Source organism: Palaemon carinicauda, chromosome 30 (genome assembly GCF_036898095.1).
Source record: "Palaemon carinicauda isolate YSFRI2023 chromosome 30, ASM3689809v2, whole genome shotgun sequence".
In the NCBI taxonomy this organism is placed as follows: Eukaryota; Metazoa; Arthropoda; class Malacostraca; order Decapoda; family Palaemonidae; genus Palaemon; species Palaemon carinicauda.
This window is the reverse complement of record NC_090754.1, coordinates 78492551-78506035: the sequence shown is the minus strand read 5'-3', so window position 1 is coordinate 78506035 and position 13485 is coordinate 78492551. Positions and strand designations below refer to the sequence as shown.

At 35.9% G+C, this 13485-nt stretch overlaps 1 protein-coding gene across 1 annotated transcript in view; it reads right to left on the bottom strand.

Annotated features, from left to right (window-relative positions):
• Positions 1-4878: 4878 nt before the first annotated feature.
• Positions 4879-13485, bottom strand: part of LOC137623308 (broad-complex core protein isoforms 1/2/3/4/5-like) — a 10419-nt gene continuing 1812 nt past the window's right edge. The window contains exons 2-6 of the mRNA XM_068354106.1: positions 9136-9243; positions 8175-9020; positions 7618-7806; positions 7118-7399; positions 4879-6440 (exon numbers count right to left, since the gene is read on the bottom strand). Coding sequence (XP_068210207.1) covers positions 5715-6440; positions 7118-7399; positions 7618-7806; positions 8175-9020; positions 9136-9243 — 2151 coding nt within the window. The 3' untranslated portion in view covers positions 4879-5714. The remainder of the gene's footprint in view (positions 6441-7117; positions 7400-7617; positions 7807-8174; positions 9021-9135; positions 9244-13485) is intronic.

The window sequence follows — 13485 nt, the reverse complement described above, 5'->3', positions numbered from 1 at the left end:
ATAAACTATTAACAACGTCAAAAACAGATATGTCATATATAAACAATGATAAGACTCATGTCAGCCTGGTCAACATAAAAATGAATATACAAAATTAAAACAAAAGTGTTTTTTAATAATAACGAAACGACAACCTGATTACCTTAAAATTAAGATTATGTTTTCTTTCAAAAAATTATTGACTTGAAGTAAAAATATCCAGCCAATAGATGAAAAGAAATAAAGGATCATTGATATCTGAAAAAAATAAGGTGTAGGCCTATAGGATAAATGTTGGAGCATTGATTTTAAATATACATACATTTCTGGACAAGTTTTTCATTAAGACCTGTCGGACGTTTAGATAGCTTTGCGATTATTTTGTTCTTAACAAAGAAATTCACACAATGAATTCTAGGAGAATCTCTTTGGCAAGCATCTCCAGAAGGCTTATCCCTAGCCCACTTCAGTGAGAGAGCCCTCATTTGGGAGGCGTGACTTAGCTCTTGTAATAATGTCTATATTGTATCTACGATACCCATTGGTAACTATTGAAGTTCTCCTGGATGATTTATTAGTATTCTGATTTGGGGGCATCCTCACGATCAAAGTTCCTAAGATTGGTTTCTAAAAGTACAGCTATAATGGCTCTGTTTGGTGGCTCGAGTAAGCATGACCAATGACTGGAAACCACCAAGCAACAAAGTGGAACATATTCAAGATACAATCTCTTGTATTTTGAACATAATTGAACTAGTGACAAGATGTGGCAAGTTCTTGACACCAAGAGCAGGGTGTCGTTGAATCATTGTCAGATTACTCGCGCGTGTTTAAAAAAATCACATGTCTTGTCTTAATGGAACAAGAGAATTTAAAACAAGGCTTGCCTAGTGGATTGGGAGATAATTTCAAGTTCTCACTAAAAACGAGGCCAACTTAAGAAATATCTTATCCACAATGGGAAAGAAGGGAATTCAGTGCTCAATCAAATCAGTAGGGAGATACCTTACATGTGAGATAATCCTAAGGTCGGATTATGTGGTTGCACACTCTAATTAATGCCCACTATTCTACTAATTGCACTGAAACATAAAACACTGTTACAACCACTAAACAAGAGCTGTATATCAAATAAATTGAAATGGAAATAGATAAAGTTGAAGCTTACCAATAAAGGTAGTGTAGTCTGAGGAGAGAATTTACCTTCTACACTTTACTTCTTTAGTCTTCAAAACCTTATATACCATTTACCATTTACTGACGGTAACAGCAATGTTAGGGTGGAAGCCAGTACAAGTAGTGATAAAATGAAACTTCCCCTAGAAAGTAGGTATTATTAGGGAGACCAAGAGTGACATTGATGATCATGATGATCTGACAGAGGAACTCCTGTCTGATGAGGGAAAGGTGAGTGAGAACGAAGAAGAGAATGACAATGAAAACAGTAACGAAGATGAAAATGCTATTGATATTGACAGTATCTTTGATCGCGGTTGTGACCCTCGTGAGGTAAGTGGAGTAAATGATTGCAATGGTGTTGAAGACATGAAAATGTAATGAACGACCTTATGAGAGATGAATATTTAGAATCGTATGAATGAGAACATGTAGAGGGGAAAAAGAGAAAGGGATGTTTCCCAATTCCTTTACGCATGTGTGATCCTACCATATCCGGTCATATGGGCAGCAAACACAACAAGCAGAGATTGACAGAGCTGAATCTCTCATTCTTGGTCCCATTAGGTATCCAGATCAAAGATCCCTCCACTTCTACCCTGGATATAAAACAGCCTATTCCAACCACTCCACTTGGTTCCTTCTAGCTTCTTTTTTTTTTCTTTTTTGAATAAAAGCTTCTTTTACACCTCAATGAAGTAACCAACAACAAAGCCCTTATATGAGGGATTAGATGCAGAGAAGCTTGAACTATATAATATGGAATGGTTACAATGTCACTGGCATTGCCAAGTACTTAGGTATCCCAATGTGGATGGGGACTGATGGTTTGCCCCAATTAAGAATGTTTTGGGCAAGAAATAAGACATGTACAATAGTGGCTTCCTCGACAGTGATGGCACTCGGTTGTTTTAGGTGATAAAGAAGTACCTCCACAACACACTGACAGATAATAATAAGTTGACAGCCAATCGGCCCATCATGGATTACATCAGTGAAAGATGTAGGATTCTCCAAGAGCCTAAACAGCACCTGTTGCTTGGTGAAGGAAAGCTAAGGTAGAAAGGTCGTCTCTCAATCAAGGTACTGATGGTACCAGCAAAGTTTGGGATGAAAATCTACTTACTGTGCAAAGTTCAATCGATTTATGTCCCTGACTTCATCATATACAGTAGTGTTTCTTCTTCCCTGCATGACATCATATTCAGACTGATGGAACAGTAATCATGTATAGGTTACCACGTTTCCATGGATACATTTTAACAATTTTGTTAAGACTTGTATGAGAATAATATTCAATGTAGGAGAACTCACCACCTTATAAGAGGAACAAGACATTTCAATTAGTGCACGGCTAAACATTGTCCTTACACTTTGGAGAGTGGGCATTCAGGTCGAATGAGAACACTGTGATGTTACTAACAAATTATGTTGGCCTAACTGCTTATTGTCACTCTACCCAGAGCGAACATTGTTTACAGATATGAACTAAAACTCCTCAGCTCCACATCACAGAATTGAGAAACACGAAAGTGATCCAGTTATCAATGTGAGACTCCCAACTATACCTATGACCAATTGACCTAACTCCCTTCAAGTAATCGGCTTAAATATGGCTTGTTTTCCTATCTATGTATTACCATTTCATGATATCAAATAATCCTGCAAAAATTACACTAATCTAAGATCCCTACGCACCAACACTCATGTAATTGTACACCAAAATCTCAACACATCTTTGACCAGTTGTACACCAAAACCTCAACACATCTTTGACCAATTGATGAACTATCCTTTTGAGAGCAAGTCTGTTTGTCGTACAAAGGTGACTATTCTGTACCAGCTCCTGCTTACCTTTAACCTCTGCTCCAAATAAGGCAGAGATAGGACAAAGTTCTCACTTCATGAGTTCCACATAATGATTTTGGACTCCCTTTTTTACTACATTGAAGCAGAATGACTTCATACTGGCATCAAGATTACCCATGTTATTACTTTGCCTGTGGACAAAAGATTTGATGGTTCTCCTCCACCTGAAATGTCTACCTGCTCATCTTCCTCTAATGGTCTCTATTGAAGAAGAATTCTGCATATGCTTCCTCCCACAGGGCAGTTCACGATTCTCTAGATTGTCTGAGACCGAGTAACTTAATAGTAATAATTTTTAGCTTCTAACATCAAAAATAAACTTATCACAATCATATCAATGAAATTTTTAGGTAAAAAATCATGCAGGCATTTAAAAGCCTGAGGACATATTGCCTGAAGTGAAACTCTGAACCACTGGTAAGTCTCTTCCCATATAAGAGCTGGAAGTTGTCAATCGTGTTTCTGTTTTGTCTGATGGCCTTAGGGTACAGTGTATTCAATTGGAAAGATAAAAGGGAAAAAGTTATTATTATTATTGTTATTATAAGCTAAGCTATAACCCTAATTGGAAAAGCAAGATGCTATAAGCCCAAGGGCTCCACCAGGGAAAATAGCCCAGTGAGAAAAGGAAAAAATGAAAATAAAAATATTCTAAGGAGAGTAACATAAATAAATATCTCCTATATAAACTATAAAAACTTTAACAAAACAAGAGGAAGTGATATAAGATAGAAAAGTGTGCTCGAGTATACCCTCAAACAAGAGAACTCTATCCCAAAGCAGTGGAAGACCATGGTACAGAGGCTATGTCACTACCCAAGACTAGAGAACAATGATTTGATTTTAGAGTGTCCTTCTCCTAGAAGAGCTGCTTACCATAGCTTAAGAGTCTCTTCTATCCTTACCAAGAGAAAAGTGGCCACTGAACAATTAAAGTGCAGTAACCCCTTGAGTGAAGAAGAATTGTTTGGTGATAAGTGTTGTCAGGTGTATAAGTAGGCAAAGGGAAAATGAACCGCAACCAGAAAGAAGGATCCAATACAGTACTGTCTGGCCAGTCACAACTCTCTAGCGGTAGTATCTCAACGGGTGAGTGGTGCCCTGGCCAACCTACTACCTTATACCAAGGATGTTCCATTGAAGCTTATATCTTTGCCAGTGACATAATCTTTAGTTGACTATTGGATGTTTACCCACAACTATAAACCAAAGGATCCCATGATTAAAATCATCCCAACTCTAATTGAAATTCTGGAGTCTAATGACTCTGAAGGGTTTTGGAGATTGATGATGTCGAGTGCTTTGGAGGTTGCTACTAGGCCTCTACTGTTTTGAATCATTCTCAATCTGTATACACGCAAATAGCATAAAATTAACAAATTCAAGAATAAAGCAGTTCTCTGGAATGTTGCGGGATGGCAAGGGGGGAAATTATTTCAATGATAAATAAACACTTTGTTAGCTACACAATAGTGCACTCTACTCATGGTTGTCCTAAAAAACAGTTTAACTCCCGAGTCCAAAGTACATAAAAGGGCTTCTGTTGTACAAAGCTATTTAATGGAACTAACAAGACCTATTGCTAGGCTTAATAGTCTGGCTATGGGAAATTTTTTAAATTAAAAACAATGTTTAGATAAAAATCAACAAGAATCAAAATTTTCCATGTTTTCCACATCTTTTTGGGGGTCTCACGTTTCAGAATGCTTCAATTTTATATCTGAATTTCCTCCAAATGTTGAATTATCTTGTCATAGATTGGTAATGAATTTTCATGTTAAGGGATAGACGAGCATATGACCAAAAGAATCCCGAACACAGTCATCAACAAAGGTTTCCACTAAAACAAACACATTCAAAATATCTATATAGTTTATTCTATTCATTTATAGGAATCTTGATAAAATAAAACAACATAACAAATATTTAACAGTCAAAGAGCCCTAATTTTCAGATTACGTAATAAATTATCACAGTCTTCTTATCCACAGGAGCAAAAGTCTCTACTCTTTCCAGATGATTCAATATCTATGTCTATCTCATTATCTCATAATGAAGACTTTTTGACAAGCACTTTTATTCACAAAGTGTTCTGTCTAAGGCACACATACGCATGACAAAAGGCACTTGTCACGAAAGGCACTTGTTCAGCTGTTAGCTACTTTCATTATGTTAGCCATTATGGATAGTAATCCTATAATTGAACTTGCTGGCACTTGATACAAGAATCACATCAGTCTCTGCCTGAGGACTGGAAGCTCCAAATGGATGTTTTCCTGAAGAGCACTTCTTTCTGAATTACAACAGGTCGTGAGCATTTGAAACTACAAACATAACAAATGGTCCCATAGGGAATAATATTTACAATGCACATATAATACAGCACATATAAATCTCGAGATCCAATCCAATATCACAAACAGGAACAACTTTTACGTAATACAAGTTAGGTATAATCTGTAATAAGAACCTCACATGTCATACACAGAATGGATGGATACTGAGAGAATATGAAAATAAGTAGTCACATTAATTCATGACTAGATAAATGTAAGATCTCTCAAAACACAGCAAAATCTTGAAAAGAAAAAGGAAAAGAATCCCTTCTACACAAACATTTTCCAATGCCATTAATTGTACTGTTGGAACCAGAAATGCACCATTTTCTAAGAAATAAGTAAGTTTTAAAACTATGCCTGAGAAAAAGACATACCATTGTCTACATGTAATAATTTGAGAGCTTTGGGGCCAAACCGATAAACAAAACTCTTTTCGGAAACGGGTTTTAATGCTCCTGTGGCATAATGGTATCTGAGGCCTCTAGCAAAGTTCTCATAGCTGAGATTCTCACTGGCATGTTTACCTGTCCTTCTGCCCCACCTCTGGGCTATTATGGCAGGCTGGACCAAGCGGAAAACACCATCACGTTCATTTTCCCATCGAATGAGGGTAGGATTAGTTGTAGGATCCTTCAAAAGCCTAACAAGGAACTCCCAAGACTTAGGACCTCGCAGTCTCTTCTTGCGATTTGTTACTATTTTCCCAAGAAAAGGATCTTCATTACTTGAGCACTCAGGGCTCTTAGAAGGAGACCTCTGAACCCCACTAAGATTAAGGGGTGTTTCACTGTCATAACCAAAGTTGATACTTTTCACCTTGTTATTATTTTGCTTTTTAATGGTACCATTATGCTGACGCTTAGGTGGGCTAAACTGTGACTGTGAGCTGAATTGTATAGCAGATCCAGCATTTACCAAAACGGGTCCTAAATGTTGATTGTGTATTTCAAAACTCATATTATGAGAATGGTAGGATGGAGGGGCTGTCACCAGGAGATGGGTGTTACCTCGGCTTGCCTGCACATCTTTGCTCATGTTGAGCTGAGGAGGTTCCCTCTTGTTCTCGCACTCCTCGACCTGAAAAGAGAAAACCAAAGTTTCGCATTGATTTTTCTAGTCTATCAAACAAGCGCCGAAAGAACCTCATAAATTTCAAGTTTTTATTGATCAGCCTTGATTTTTAAGATGAAATTTACAATTACCATCTTTTCCCTGATAGCAAATGACATCCTTACACCCATCTTTGAATACTGTACAACAGTATCATCTTCTCACATACTCAAGCATTCGTCAAATGGCTATCAATGTTTTTTGCAACTTTTGTGATGAAAATATCTGATAATCATATACAAATACAACCCTAGCTTATAATACAGGCAAATTTTAAATAATTGATAAAATCATGAGTCTAAATTAATTTTCTAATATCATTATCCCTCACATATCATGATATCAATTATAAAAAAAAAATTACTACATCTGACAACCGTTTGCTCATGTCTCACATACTTATTTTTAAATCTATAATTTCCTTGGAAAACAAGGGAAAGTTACAAAGTAATCAGTCAATTTCCACAGAATTTTGGGGGCCTGTCCAGGATATGTTCGATTGGACATTTAATATATATTATCGATATCTATATTGAGCTCTCTGTTTATTATTTGGGAATTTACTAACTGTTGACCTCAGCTATTTACATTAAGTATGCCTAAATTTATCGCAGAGGATAAGCCAAGAAAGCCCAACGACTCACCAATGTTGGAATTTTCTGAGCAATCTTCATCAACGGTGGAGGATCCCTCAGTATAGGCTGAGATTTAGGCTGAGGTTCCCTGGTAGCAATAACTGGATGTGGTATTGACAGAGGAATCCTTGGAGGTTGCTGTTGCAAGTGGCTAACAGCGTTTTGAGTAACAGGGCGAAGGAGTTCATTCCTGAGATGAGAGGTAGGGGACATATGTCCTTGAGATGATGTTGGGGAATCCGAGGCTGACCTTGAGTAAGGTTCAGGCATTTGAGAGTAACTTTTGGAATTCTGAAAATTAGAATATGAAATCAGCTTGACTGTGGAAGGATTATTCTCACCTCATTCAAGTAACACTGAATGAGGTTCTTGGTTGCCTCATTAAAATAACTATTAAAACAATCACTTATTATTGATCAAATAAGAGTGCACGTGAATAAATAGTTTAAAATTGAAAATAGTTCATGGAAATTTGAAGAACAGAAAGTCAACAATATAATACTGCTTACATCAATGGGATCTGTTGTACCATTGGATCTTGAACCAGATAAGGATTCTTCCAACATATCAATCTGAAGAGGAGATTCTTCCTCATCTACATCGCTGTCATTTTGGTTGTTTCTCAACAATTCTTTGGAATCACAATCAGTGGTGACATCCTCAGGCTCCTGTTTGATAGGATTTTCATCCCCAGCAATCTATAATAAGAAATAACATCTTGGAATTAACACTTTCTTAAAGAAATTGTTGGTTTTGTTTAGGAATAAGATGATTGGTGTTTGTAATGTAGATAAAGCAATATCTTTTACTCATGACTCATATATGCTTGGTCCCCTTCACATTGAGAAGTTTACACTACCTTACATCATATTTTCAAAATATACATACTAAATTTACTTTAGCTACCCCTCTAAACTTACAAAATAAACATGAATACATCCAAGTTATTATAAATCTTCTCCAGAACCAAGAAGCCACAGACGCAGAAACCAATAAAACTATAGAAAACTGCTAATTTGAAAAATCAATGTTCTAACTACAAAGCAAAGAAAAGGTTGATAATTACCAATTCTTGGAAGGTTCCTTTTGATTCTTGAATATTAAACCTGGAAGGTTTGGAAATTGGTGCTTCGTGCCTATCTCCAGTATCCGATTTCTGCCGTTTTCTTTCTCTTGGGGAACTGTCTACTGCTATATCTCCTGCAGAGCCTCTCAAGCCTTCAAGAGATGCTTCATCTGCCCACCTAGCACGATCATCTGGAGAGTATTCACTACTGCCATTTCTAGGGGAATGCCTTTCAGCCGCCAATTCAGAAGTTACTCGAAGGTCTTGAGGATAGTTTGGCAAATAGTGAAGTTTCTTACGTGGATCAACGTCATGACCATTACGAAAAGATCGCTCCAACACGTCTTCTCTTCTAAGGTGATCACTAATCCTGAGGCCATTGACAGGCCCTGGGGAAGGATATGATGAATGCTGCTGACTTTGATGATTCCTATGGGCTTCTTCGCTTCGCTGGAGAGGAATAGGACCATAGGGATCCATATGCCCATTAAATCCACCTGTTCGACTTTCATGGTTATAATAAGGCTCATGCCACATCCCAGAATGAGACTCAGATTCTAGGTGCTTTCCCAAATGGGGATTCATGAGTCCTTTGATGAAGAGAGATTTACCGGCCTTAAGGAAGCTTTGAAGGTTGCAATGTGGAATATGTATTTCACCTCTATATGCATAAGTGAGAATGGCCTCCAGCTCCCAACTACTGACATCCTGTATGACAACCAGGGGATTTTGACAACTCACAGATGAAAAGATTTTGGCAAAAAAATCACTGCAAGCAGACAGGACCATCTGGTGAACGGGATATTTCTTTCCATCACAGGCTATGGTAGCATCACAATAGAGTTCCTGAGGACACAAGAAAAAAGGAAAACTTAAAAAACTGAAGATTCTAAAGCTCACGTTAATGGTCATGACAAAATTTCATTATATCAACTTCATTAAATTACCAAAGTTCTCTTACCTGCAGCCTGAAGTTATCGAGAAGACTGACGAAATTAAGAGCGTGTCTATTGGATTTTAGTGTGTAATACGACCTCTCCATCTCAACAGACTGACCGTGAAGATATTTCTGCAAGAAAGCGAGGAACTAATATGACATTTCACGAATACCACCTCCCACATAAGTGTTAAACGAATAGACAACGTACATATTTAGTCCTTTACCTCTAAAAGGTCAAAGGAAGTGATGAGCTTAACAACACGTGATGTCCGTCTTAACTTTTTCTTGAAACGTATCAGGCTTATGCATGGGAATTTCATACAGATATACTACGTCATACTATATGAGATTACTCGAGTGCCATATGTGCATGACATCATGGTGAGGGGTAGATGGAGATGGTTTGGGCATGCTCTTCGCACTCCCCAACAGAGATTAGTTCAACAAACTTTAAACTGGGCTCCACAAGGCACTAAAAGATTTGGAAGACCCAGGCCTACATGGTTGAGGACTATGAAGCGTGAAGCAGGAGAAGATGAATGGAGAAGCATTGATTTAAAAGCTCAAGATAGAGAAGACTGAGGAAATCTAACCGGGGCCCTTTGCGTCAATAGGCGTAGGAGGAGATGATTATATATATATATATATATATATATATATATATATATATATATATATATATATATATATATATATATATACAGTAATAATTAAAAAGAAGAGGGAAATATACAGAACATGACAATAAATTTTGAAGCAAATGAATCATTTGAAATATTAGATAAAATCAGAAATACAATAAAAACGAGGAAGGAAGAAATGAATCAGAAGGACAAAAGTGAGAACAATTAGGGATATAATCACAATAATAAATAACAATCATTAGAGTGAAGACAACGACGACTGAACTTTTTAAGGTCACTGATGCCAAAATGGGTTGTATAAGTTCAATATCTAGAGGCCACAGAGACCTTACTAACTACATGAAATTGTAGAGTTAAGAAAATTACAATAGGGACCCAGGAATTTAAGCAAAAGCAAATAATACTAATTGTCCGAGAGTGAAATATGTTTGTAGAGAAATTCCGATAAACCGTTTTCTCGTCATCTGCTAGATTATTATCCTTATTATTATTATTATCATTATAATTATTATTATCATTATAATTATTATTATCGTTATTATTATTATTACAAGCTAGGCTATGAACCATGGCTGGAAAAGCATGATGCTATAAGCCTAAGGACTCCAACAGGTAAAAATAGCCCAGTGAGGAAAGGAAACAAAGAAATAAACAAGAGAAGAATAAAGAATCAAAATAAAATATTCTAAAAAGAGTAACAGCATTATATTAAATGAGTAAGACCTATTCTGGTACTTCTAGGAGGACGACACTCCAAAAACAAACCATTGTTCTCTAGTCTTAGGTAGTGCCATAGCCTCTGTACCATGGCCTTCCACTGTCTTGGATTAGAGTTCTCTTGCCTAGGGGTACACTCGGGCACGCTGTTCTATCTTATTTCTCTTCCTCTTGTTTTGTTAAAGTTTTTATAGTTTATATAGGAAAGATTTAACTTAATGCCGTTATTGTTCTTAAAATATTTTCTTTTAACTGTTTATTACTTCTCTTATAGTTTATTTATTTCCTTGTTTTCTTTCCTCACTGGGCTATTTTTCCCAGTTGGGGCCCTTGGGCTTATAGAATCTTGCCTTTCCAACTAGGGTTATAGCTTAGCTTGTAGTAATAATAATAATAACAACAACAACAACAACAATAATAATAATAATAATAATAATAATGGTATCACCGTGGCTTCATCGATTATAATGCCCATGGTGAGGGTATAACCTTAAGCCGTCTATATTATTATTATTTTTATCATTATTATTATATACCACAGTATATCAACCTGGTACACGATGAATAGGTATTACCTGGGTATTAATATAGAAGAAATATCCAAGCATAATTTCATTTATAAAAAAAAATTTGTCACCGCTGAGATATACAAAAAAAAAAAAAAAAAAAAAAAAATGTTAATAACGCCAACAACAACATTATTACAAGTAAATCGTCACCCGAAAGCAGTATCAAATCAACAGCGACTGACGTAAATAAATTTCCTCGAATCGACTGTGTAATAAAGTTTCCCGACATTCAATGCCAATTATCTGTCGCAGCCTTCACTGTAGGAAAAAAAGAATAAGAACATCATTCGCGAGAGCGCACGTGCGGGCACAAACACACATACTGTACACGGTTAAAATCTCTCTCACCATCATCTCCTCCCACGCCTGTTGACGCAAAGGGCCTAGGTTAGATTTCGTCAGTCGTCTCTATCTTGAGCTTTTAAATCAATGCTTCTCCATTCATCATCTCCTACTTCACACTCCACAGTCCTTAGTCATGTAAGCCTGGGTCTTCTAACTCTTCTAATACCTTGTGAAGCCCAATTAAAAATTTGGTAACCAATCTATGCGAATATAATTTTCCACGTTATGAAAGAGTTCATTAAGGATCGTTCTCTTTGTGAGACAAATTGCGAATAACATATACAAGTGTGTTTGTGTGTGTGTGCGTGCGTGTGATGTTCTTACCATCTTTCCCCCTGTCAAAGGTTACGACACAACATTGTAATCGGGATACCCGTTAACACATTTACTGACAAAGGAGTTTCTATGAAATTGTTGTTACGTCAGACGTGGATTATTTGATTTCGTTCTGGGGATAGGATGTTGTACTTATATCGACACTCTATTTTCCATGTGTTCAAGTACTTTCTTCAATTGTTTTAAATGAAGGTAACTGGTGTTGATATTGTGTGTGTATATAAATTTTTATATATATATATATATATATATATATATATATATATATATATATATATATATATATATATATATATATATATATATATATATATATATATATATATATATATATATATATATATATTTGTGTGTATGTGTAAAGTATGTATTTCTATATATCTAAAGGTGCTTAACAAAACAGCAACACATACTTGAGCATTTTTTCTATGTACCGATCAGCACTAAAATAATGACACTTGTTTTTTTTTTTTTAATATCAAATTAGTGATCGCAGTAATGTTAGCGAGGTTAGTTTTATTTTTACGGGAAAAATATTTAGCTAATATCTTTGTGAAAGCATTTAATTAACCGATGGCAATCAAGATTAAAAAACAAATGGAAATTTTAAAATTGATCTTGTGAGATTTGTAAGTTTCCTATACCACAGGCCTAATTTCTACTCAGATATCATTCAAGCAAGACAACTGTGTACGAAAAATGTCTCTTGTATAACCCCCAGTTTAAGATTAAGGTCATAAAGAGGTTCCTGAAATGACAGTTGAGAGAGAGTTTTGCAGAAGGATATATTCAAGAGGTATACTCCTTCATTGCTGACTTTTATTTTCAAGCAATCTGTCCCTTTTTCCAGTTCAATTTCTCGAAAACAAAATGCTCAAAGTATTTTGCTTCCGAGCAATCTGTCTTTCGAGGAAATCATTTTTCGAGCAATTGATTTCGAAGATTTTGTTTTCGAACAACTCTTCTTCACCCAAGGGGTTACTTCATTTTAATTGCTCAGTGGCAACTTTACTCTTGGTAAGGGTAGAACAGACTCTTTAGCTATGGTAAGCAGCTCTTCTAGGAGAAGGACCATTGTTCTCTAGTCTTTGGTAATGCCATAGCCTCTGTAGCATGGTCTTCCACTGTCTTGGGTTAGAGTTCTCTTGCTTGAGGGTACACTCAGGCACACTATTTTATCTTATTTTTCTTCCTCTTGTTTTGTTAAAGTTTTTATCGTTTATATAAGAGATATTTACTTTAATGTTGTTACTCTGTTTAAAATATTTTATTTTTCCAAGTTTCCTTTCATCACTCGGCTATTTTCTCTGTTGGAACCCCTGGGCTTATAGCCTCCTGCTTTTCAAACTAGGGACGTAGCTTAACAAGTAATAATAATAATAATAATAATAATAATAATAATAATAATATTAATAATAATAACAGATTTCGTGCAATTTACCTGACACCAAAGGATTGGTATGATCAAGGAGCAATGGATTCTAAACAGCTTTTCAAACAGAACAACTCAAATACAGGGGGAACATTGACCAAGTTTGGGTGGCAGAGATTTCTCATAACAGTTTCAATGAAATAAGCTACAGAGAAAATCTCTCAAAAGGATACTTGATAAACAGGTAAATATGAAAAAAGATTTGGCCTTTTAATGTTACAAGACAGTTAAAGAAAAGACATCGAGTTAACATGTATCCGAAATAATAAGAAAACATGAACTTAGAATGGCTTTCAAAGAATAGAAAAAGGGACAATTGCATATATAA